The sequence below is a fragment of the Mus caroli genome, chromosome 11, assembly GCF_900094665.2.
Source record: "Mus caroli chromosome 11, CAROLI_EIJ_v1.1, whole genome shotgun sequence".
Lineage (NCBI taxonomy): Eukaryota > Metazoa > Chordata > Mammalia > Rodentia > Muridae > Mus > Mus caroli.
This window is the reverse complement of record NC_034580.1, coordinates 31437090-31447089: the sequence shown is the minus strand read 5'-3', so window position 1 is coordinate 31447089 and position 10000 is coordinate 31437090. Positions and strand designations below refer to the sequence as shown.

Here is a 10000-nt window from a genome sequence, read left to right as displayed (position 1 = left end):
TCCAAGCCCTGGGAGTGCTAGATAGGCAGACCCCTGGGACTTACTAGCCAGCTAGACTAGCCCATTTGGAAAGTTCCAAGCCAATGAGAGATCCATCTTAAAAGAAAAACAACAAACAAACAACAACAATCCGGGTAGACAGCCTGTGAAGACTGGCATACAAGGTTGACCTTCGACCTCTACATGCATGTATCTACACACGTAACAGAATTGTCAAGTTTCTGCCTGCAGGGGGTTAATGCATTTGCCTTCAGTGCATGGGTGCCCCTGTTTTCCACCATTGCTCAGTGCTAGTGAACTGCTGCCTAACCATTGTTTACAACTTAACCTGCCTCAACCTCCACAAGCTTTGAGTCTCTAAGAATCCAGAGGCCCAGCCAGGCATACTGGCACATGCCTTTAATTTCAACTCTTGGGAGGCAGAGGCAAGCAGATCTCTGTGAGTTCTAGTCCAGCCTAGTGTACATAGTAAGTTCCAGGACAGCCAGGGCTACATAGTGAGACCAGACCCTATATAGGAAAAAAAGAAACAAAATAACAATGAATTCAGAGAGCCATGGCAGGAAGAGCAGTTGGTACCCTAGAGCCCTTGCTGCATCCCCCCACATAAGACGTTCTGCACTCTCTCCTTCCCAGCTGTCTCCCTGGGGATCTCTATAATAGGTCAGCCCTTGACAGCTGATGCGGCTCTCTGGCCATTCTGTCTCCTCCAGAAACATCCGTGTAGCCATCCTGCCTTGCTCTGAAAGCAGCACCTGCTTGTTCAGAACCCGGCCTCTGGACTCGGCAGATACCCTCGTGTTCAATGAGGCATTCTGGGTGTCCATCTCCTACCCAGCCCTTCACCAGAAGACCTTACGAGTCGATGTCTGCACCACTGAAAGGAGCCATACAGAGGAGTGTCTGGTGAGAGATGAGTCTGTTTCTGTCTGTCTGTCCACCTGGTCTTCAGTCGTTAGGGCCTGAGGGTGATACAGGTAGGGGTTTGCAACCATCTCGCCTCAGTCTCCACAAGCTTTGAGTCTCTACGAATCTGGAGACATGTACTGGCACATACCTTTAATTTCAACTCTCGGGAGGCAGAGGCAAGTAGATCTCTGTGAGTTCGAGTCCAGCCTAGTATACTTCACAGAAAGGAGTGATCTTAGACTTATGTGTCCAAGCCCCTCCTGTGAGAGGAGTAGTAGACCTGAAAGAACCTGGAAGTACATGCCATCTGCCTCAACTTCTTTAGAGATCGAGAAGAGTCACAGAATAGTAAGAACAGCATGACTTCAAATCTCACCTTTACCATTCGGAGTCTAGCTGAGTGGCCATGGACAAGTTCCTTAACATCTCTGTTTTCCGATTTCTTTGTCTAAATTCCTTCCTGGTGCACACTGGTGAGTGCCGTGAGCCTTAAGAGTGTGTATACAAAGCATCCACCACAAGTGCCTGGGACAGATTCTCAGTAATCGGGATCTCTTCTGTTCCTCTGGCTTCCTCTTCTTTTGCACTGGCCAGAGCCAGGATCAAGGAAGTCAGTAGCCCCGTGAGAGCTTTGCACTTCAATACAAGCAGTGCAACACTGTTCAACTTTGAGTAACCCCTCCCCGGGGGCTTCTGGGATATAAAATCTTTGTTCCGAGCTGAACAAAATGAAAGGCTTTCTTAACTCTGATGCCATTTCAGAATGTTTAAATGGCAGCTCCAGTGTCTTTAAAGCAATGTGGGCTTTAGAGTTAAAAAAGCTCTGCTCCCCTGGTCTTTCCTGAGAGCCTGTTAGGCGCCAGTGCCTGTTCTGGGCACTGGCAATCTGTTGAGAGGGCCCCTTAGACAGGAGCCAGCATTGTCAGATAACATGCAACGGGCTGTGATACGGGCTGTATTAGAAATGGCTGGGCTCAAGCAACAGAAGAAAATGTGGGGCTCATGTAGAGCATAGGCCGGGGATTTGTCCATGGCACTGAGCCTTCTTCCTGCATCCATGTCTGGAAGCTGAGAGTGTAACCAGGCCAGTTGCTGCCTCCCTGCGGGCTGGTCTTTCTCCTGGTGGCAGCCATGAGTCTGTGCTCATAGTTGGGGACTCCTGACTGTCCAGCCTCACTTCTGTCTGCTTGTGATGGGGAATCCTTACTGCTGTGGAATTCTGAGACTGCATCCTCAGGTTTTAGGGACAAATCACCAGGCTAGCCCTACCAAGCCCTGCCACCTGAAAGTCTTCAATGCCTAGTGTCAGTTCCCAGATCTGTAATGCAGCTCTGGTTGTTCACCGTTCCATCTGAGCTTCTGTCTGATGAAGCATTAATGCAGTGCTGCTCAGACTCAGTGCACAAGGGACAGCTGTGAGTCACCTGGTCAGAGTGCAAATGGAGATGCAGTAAATTTGAGAATCAGCATTTCTGACAAGTTCCCAGGGGGGTGGGATGCTACAGTCCCAGGTCACATTTTGCATCACCAACGGACAACGAGCATCAGTCACTTTCCTGCTCAGCCCATGGCAGAAACCCTGCCTCTTCTGATGATGTTACACGGACACAAAGGCAACAGTAAATGTGAGTTGGGTGACATTTTCTGACAGACACTAAATTAGGTCCCCGACAAGCACTCTCTCCATTGTTTTCACTCATCTTAAAACAAGGTACCTTGTGCTAGTGGGAAACTGAGTCACAGAGAGGAAAGTTCCTGCTTTGGGTCACATTGTAATCCAGGAGCAGAGCTGCATTTGGACCCCTTGTCTGCAGGGCATACATTCGAGCCCTCCAGTGTCCTTTCTTTGCTAACTCGATGCTCCTTGGAGGCTACAAATGGTGACAAAAGGAACACGGTGGACATTGAAAGAAAGCGCTTTCAGACCCAGACTCCTCCAGTGAAGCTTTCCTCAGCCCTGGGAATTCCAGAGTGAGAAGAGACTAAATCCTGTTTTTCTTCTCCTAAGTGGGTGCTTTTTATTCTTCCTTCCTAATTGAGATCTGGCCATTGCTGGTTGCCATAGCAACAGCCAAAGCGCTCATCTTACAGTGGCTTGTTGCTGTCCATGACCAATGGGAAACCTCCTCGCCTGCCTCTGTTGAGAATGTGAAGCACAGGTCTGGGTGGCTGGAAGAGAGGCAGTGAGGCATGAGGGGGAAAGAGCTCTTCTGCTCCCGCTCACTCAGAGTCTCCCTGCCTTGCTGAGGCTGTGGAATCCCCAGTGTGTTTTAAGCTATTTAATCAGCCATACCATTAACAAGCAGTATCTGTGTGTTACCATTGGGCCAAAGCCCCTTCTTTAACCCTCAGCACAGCCCCTGGAAGAAGTCTCCTGCGATCTTCCTTTTAGAGAGTGAGCGAGGCCCCAGAAGGCTAAGTAACCTGTCCAGTTCATCCAGTGAACTGACCAACGTGGATTTCAACACGTTCACTTTCCTCGAGTGTTCCTGTTGAACTGCGTTACGTTTCAGGGTGACCAAAGGCTCTCACCTCCCCCAACCTCAGGGTTTAGGAGAACACTTGGTCTGTGTCCCTAAGATTGTCAGTAGCAGTTCTACCACATGTGTTAGTGGGGTGTCACACTACTCCCTCTTAGCCACTAAGGCCAGTGTCCCACAGCTCAAGCCCTGCTGAACAGACCCCACCATGGACTTTTACAATAGCTCCCTTGTTCTCTCTTGCTTGTTGTCAAAGCTCCAGCCCTGCCAATGTGAACCCCACCTCCACCTGTGCAACTGGACAGGAAATACACCTAAGCAATGCTATGTGGCACCCTTTGAGAGAGACCACTCCTCACTGGTATCCCACAAACCCTGGTCACCCCCTCACTCTCACGCTCTGTCTCCTGGGACCGTGTGCTCACGCACCAGCATTGGTAGGCTATTCAGTCAATCCTGTAGGTTGAATCCATGACTGGGTAAATGCCCTCAAAATGCTGCTAGTTTGAGAAGTGATATTCACACCTGTGAGCCGGCACCAGCAGGCAGTGCATCTTGTCATTAGTAATAATCGGATGGAGGTGTCATGCTTCCAAACTGTCCTCATGATCCCTCCCCAGCTTGTACCTCAAATGTGGCCTGTCATGTTCTGAACTGCAGCATCCAGTATGTTTGTGTGTCCCCAGGGGACTGTCATTCCCTTGGCGGTGAGAGGATGGGAATCGTGTTCTAGATGTGTTCCTGCTGCAGGGAATACTTGTTGAATGAATAAAGGAGTAATATACATATTCTTGTATATACTTAGTTTATTCTGGTGCCTGGAGCATACCAGCCGTTTGATTCCTGAATTGGCAGCACCCCACCCCCAGCCCTGCATAGAGCAGCCATTGGTGAGGAAGCTGGTGTCAAAATAGTAAAGTGCCAGGTCCTGCTGCCTTCCTCTCCCCGCCCCACACTCTCCTCCCAGAAACTGCTTTAGTCAACCAGACTCAGCAGTCTGCACACTTACCTCTCCTCCTGGTTTAGGTTGAATATCCCTGTCAGAAATACTTGACCAGAATTGGTTCAGATTTCGGGGGCCGGGGGGCAGTTGTTGGTTTGTTTGGGGTTTCTTAGTTTTGGTCTTATTTTGTTTTGCTGGCTTAGATATTTGCCTATATAGTGAGATAGGTTGGAGCTGGAATTCAAGTCTAAATAGGAAATACATTTGTTTCAGATGTACCTTGTATCCCTAGCCTGGAGGTTAGAATATAGAATATTTTAAGTAGCTTTGTGCATAAAGAAAAAGATGAGGCTTGGCCTTTTTTACATTTGGCATCCTGATAACGCTCAAATGGTCTTGGGGTTTGGGAGCAGTTTAGATTCAGATTGGCATCAGAGATGCCCATCCTGTACAAGGAGAAAGCAGAAGACAGGCTCTCAGGTGGGCTTAAGATCCCTGCCTCAGATGAACCCTCTCCAGTTAGAGACCCCTATGCCAACTGATTTCTGATACATATGCCACCCATGGACCCAGCCACTGGTATGTGAAAACAAAGGGAAAAGTAGGTGAGTTGAACCCCAAATCTGTCCTGAGCTCTTTGGGGAAGAGGACTGGATAAAATACTTAAATTCCACAGGAATGAGTAAGGTCAGCCAGCCTACAGGGCTTCCTGAGGAGGCTGGACCAGAGAATGGACACTGTGCTTGAACAGCTCCCATCTCAGTAAGGCTGGGGAGTCTGTTCTTCTTCTTTTTTTTTTTTTTTTTGGTTTTTCGAGACAGGGTTTCTCTGTATAGCCCTGGCTGTCCTGGAACTCACTTTNTAGACCAGGCTGGCCTCGAACTCAGAAATCCGCCTGCCTCTGCCTCCCGAGTGCTGGGATTAAAGGCATGCGCCACCACGCCCGGCTTGTTCTTCTTTTTTTAATTTAAAGAGTTCATTTGTACACCTCAAAGAGCTCCCACTCTTTGACATCAACCCTGATCCTACCATGTATCTTAATATGGTTAGCCATTTAGATTTGTTTATTCCTTATCTCGCCATTATTTCTTATCATGTGTTCAACATGATCATCTGACCCTCTATACCTCAGACATGGTGCAAGTGTGTGTGTGTGTGTGTGTGTGTGTGTGTGTGTGTATGTGTGTGTAGGTGGATGGGTGGTTTTGCCTCTATATGGGAACCATAATTCTAGCACAATCAGAAGGTGTAGCCAGGAGAATTTGTTCAAGGTCAGTCTGAACAAAGTAAGCCAAAATGACGGGTCCTGTTTATGGATCATTATGAACTGGTATTTATGGGATCGATGCCTATACACGTGATTCCCAAGCCACAGAGTAAATGCATCCCTATTTTTACTAGATATTGGCAAGTTCCTTCCATAAGGGGTGTAAAAGCAACCTCTCTTGTAATCGTTCGTTCAGGGGTGTGCTCCATGGGACTGTTAGCTGCTAGGAAGTGCGACTGCGTAGGGACCCTCACTGTCCTAAGTACCCAACCCAGAGCCTAGCCCAGACTAGCACTGGAGAAGTATCAACAAGCAAAACTCAAATAACCCCGTTTTTAAAATGGGCCACATGTGAGCCTGGTAGCACACATCCATACTCCCAGCACTAGGGAGGCAGACAAAAGTTAAATGTCATCTTCAACCAAGTTTGAGGCCAGCCTTACTACATGAAGACCCGTGTCAGAAGACACTAGATATGTGTATTCATAGACACTGAACATGGTGGTATAATGGCTGTAAAATTAGCACTCGGGAGGCTGCATTCAGGATGTGAGTGGGTGATGGAGTGAATTCAAAGCCAGCCTGGGTTATATTGCAAATTTATCTTTAAAAGGGAAGGGGATGGGATGTATAAATAGGTGAGGTGCACCTAGTCCCAACTCCTTGAGTGGCTTAAGTTCACCAACCTGGGCAACATAGTGAGACCTGCTGTTACTGTTATTTGCCCCAAACAGGGAGGTGCTCAGATCAGCCTGGCCGAGGTCTGCCGGTCTGGGGAGAGGTCAACGCGCTGGTACAATCTCCTGAGCTACAAATACTTGAAGAAGCAGTGCAGGGAGCCCCAGCCAACGGAAGCTCCGGGGCCAGACCATGTGGTGAGTGCGCTAAGTGAACTGATTGCAGGGAACATTCTCACCCCCACCCCTGCTGCATCCCATCGACTGGAACCAAGCTTACAGTGTGGGAGGAGGGGAGCCCAGAGTAAGGGGAAACGGAAGCAGGTGGGAAGAGAGGGCCATGCGGGAATGGTCTTCCATGGTGGTCATGACCCAGCTCCCTAATAGCTTTCCTTCTATATTCTATTGTACCGTATATATTATATTATATTATATTATATTATATTATATTATATTATATTTGAAGTTTTTACAAAGTGGTGTAGAGGGTAATAGAGGATATATGAGTGTTTCAGGAGATGGAGCCAACCTAACACACGTGAGAACCTGGATCTAAGAAGTGCAGAAGGAAGGAGAAAGCTGGGGATAGAACATAGAACTTTCTTGAGAACCTGAATTAGGAAAAGTTGGCCCTTTGGGGCTAGATGACAGGTGGGCGGAGCATGTCACACCTCTCAGCCTCTGAACCTCCTCTGCTTTTTTTTTCATGTCTAGTAAGGAGTTTGGTAAGGTTTTCGGGACACTTTGAAGAAATGGATACAGTGAGCCCTTGTTGCAAGTTGTAAGTGGCACCTGGCCCGTTTTGAGTCACTTGGAAAACGTTTTCCTTGCTTTGATTTGAAAGCGTGCACCTGTAATGAAAGAGGCAGAAACAGAAGCATCACTGGAAGTTTGAGGCCAGCCTGGTCTACAGAGCAAGTCCTAGGGCAATCAGGGCTACGCAAAGAGACCCCGTTTCTAAACCAAAACCAAAAGAGACAAGCATCCGATAAGCTGCCTGTAACTGCCTGTAGCTCATGGCTTCCCTCTGCAAACCATGGTGGCCGTGTGGTCCAGTAAGCTGCTCTGTATGAGCAAACCACCTATCTTGGTCCTTGGTTAATTTTTTATCTTTCTTCCCTTCCTGGAAAAACTTGTCAGTAGTTTCAGGCTGGGGTTGTGGGGTGGTGTCAAAGAGCTGAGGATGATGGTAGATGGACCACGCCATGGGAAAGCTACACCTTCTGGCTTTGCTTGGATGTCAGCTGCTGTCTACTGAATGCTGTCTGCCAGGCTCCCGGTCTGTGTAGATCATCACAATTTATCTTCACAATGACCTTTCCTAGTGCTGGTTGGAAGAAATTGTGGGTCAGAGAGAGTCAGTCATTCTCTTAGGTCACAGTCTTAATGACCCCACTCAGTTCCTTCTGGAAGCCCTCTATGTGTGCAGCCTCCACCCCCACCTACACCCACACCCCACACCCTTGCCATTGTGTCTCTTGTTACCAGATACACAGTGCTTGCCTCTCCCTTGATCCGTATGTCCTTGATGTTTCATGTGACATGAAGTCTCTGACAGACAACTCTCTGATCTCCTCCAGTCACATCTATAATGCTGTCCTCTCACTGTTAAACTAACTCTGCCAGGTAGGTCCACAGAGAGAGAGATGCTCTGCGGACTGCCTGATGAGACCAAAACAATACTTCCCGTGCTGAGTGACCAGAGGCCAGATGCTTGGCCGCACCAGCCTTTGGAATGCTCCCTGTGTTCTCTAGAAGGGTGACTTGGCTGGGATGCCCGGTAGGTATGGTAGCACCCAGGATCCCTGCTGACCTGGCGGACTCTGTCTCTGCAGGATGCTGTGTCTGCCTTGCTAGAACAGACAGCTGTGGAGCTAGAGAAGAGGCAGGAGGGAAGAAGCAGCTCCCAGACGCTGGAGGGCAGCTGGTAAGTGGGCATATCCCGTGGGGCTAGACACAGAGATCTCTGACCACGTGTAGGTCATGGGCAGGTTCCCCTGAGAGCATCAAAGACCTGTGCTTACAGTCGCTAGCTTAGCACAGTGGCACCTAAAACCCTTCCCCACTTTGTGTTCCGTGAGTCCCCTGTGCCTTGCTCCCTCCTGATGTTATTGTTTGTTTTGGTATGCTGACATTTATTTGAGCTTAAAGCAAACAAAAACAAAAAAGCAAAAACAGTCACAGAGGCTCACATCTGTAATCCCAGCACTTGAGAGACTTATACAGAAAGATTGCTGTGAGTTCAAGGCCAATCTAGATGATGCAAAAAAGAAAAATTTAAGCTCTACTATAGATTTTAAATTTAAATCATTTGCCATGAATTGTGCAGTAAGAATTGTACTTGCTTGCTAGGAATAGATGGAAGGAATAAGAGAAAAGGGAAGGTTCTGGGTTGGGAATGAAGCTCACTGGCAGAATACTCCCCACACATGTGTAAAGTCCTCTGTTCAATTCCCACCGCCAGAAGGAGAGGAAGAGGGGGAAGTTGTTGAAGTTGCTTTGTTACTTAAGAACAGGAGGAAATAATTCAATCTTCCAGCTCCAGAATGATACTAGGAACCCAGGCTTTCTCCACTCCACCCCACAGCCACTGCCCATGCTTGCTGTCTTCACCATGAGACCTCATTATTAAGGCTGCTTTATAAGGACAAGATGACCATTGTATGCCCTGCCGTGAGGCAGTCATCCACCAGGAAAGATTAAAGATGGACATACTTGTGTATCCCACAGCCCAGTTCTTCTGCAAGGCACATAGAGCACCTTCCACGTGTTCCTCCTTGGCTCCCCTTGTCCACTCCACTGTGAGGGAGATGGAGAAATGAACACTGTTGCTTAGATGTGAAAATCAAGTCTCTGCCACTGAAGCAAAGAGGCAGGAATGGATCAGAGGCAGAGGAGCTAGCTCCACCTCAGAGGGGAGCTGGAGAAAGCCAACAGCTTCAAGGCTTGGCCCCTCCCTGTATTTAAAAAGAAAAGCAGGGGTTGGGGGTGGGGGGCATCGAGCAATGCTGAAGACCTACTCCATAGAGAAGATGGGCCCCATTGTGTGATACAGTGTTCCATACTGTGTGGCTCAATGCTGCCGGATTCTTTCACAAGGACAGCAAGATGGCACCACACATAGCAGCAGCCAAGACCTCTGCTAGGGTTTCAGTGCTGACTTTGTAAAGGGTTTTTTATTTGTCTGTTGTCATTTGAGACAGGGTCTCACTTTGAAGTCCCTGCTGTCCTGGAACTCACTATGTATATATACCAAACTGGCCTTGAACTCCACCCCACCACCACCACCCCAAACCCCACCCCGAGAGCCACCTGCTTCGGCCTCCCCACTGCTGGGATTAAAGGCATGTGCCACCACACCCAGGTATACTTTTAAAAATCTACATGTAGTAGGGTGATAGTGACACACACCTTTAATTCCAGTACTTGGGAGGCAGAGGCAGGCGGATCTCTGAGTTTGAGGCCAGCTTGGTCTACACAGAGAAACCCTGTCTCGAACACCACTCCTCCTCCCGCCAAGTAACCGGCAAGTAATTATTGTACGCATGCAGGAGACAGCTTCATAATTTAGTAGCTGCAGTATGTCATGGTCACTTTGTTCTTCCAGCTTGTATTCTGTTTTTGAGATAGCACCTGACTATGGAGCCCTGGTTAGCCTGGCAGTCACTCTGCAGACCAGATTTCTGGATAATCCTCTAACCCCTGCCTGCACTATGCCCAGGTT

At 48.4% G+C, this 10000-nt stretch overlaps 1 protein-coding gene across 1 annotated transcript in view; it reads left to right on the top strand.

Annotated features, from left to right (window-relative positions):
• Nucleotides 1-10000, top strand: part of Wwc1 (WW and C2 domain containing 1) — a 141751-nt gene that overhangs the window by 113435 nt on the left and 18316 nt on the right. Inside the window, exons 15-17 of the mRNA XM_021176839.2 lie at nucleotides 714-906; nucleotides 6334-6474; nucleotides 8112-8203. Of these exons, the coding sequence (XP_021032498.1) occupies nucleotides 714-906; nucleotides 6334-6474; nucleotides 8112-8203 (426 nt within the window). The remainder of the gene's footprint in view (nucleotides 1-713; nucleotides 907-6333; nucleotides 6475-8111; nucleotides 8204-10000) is intronic.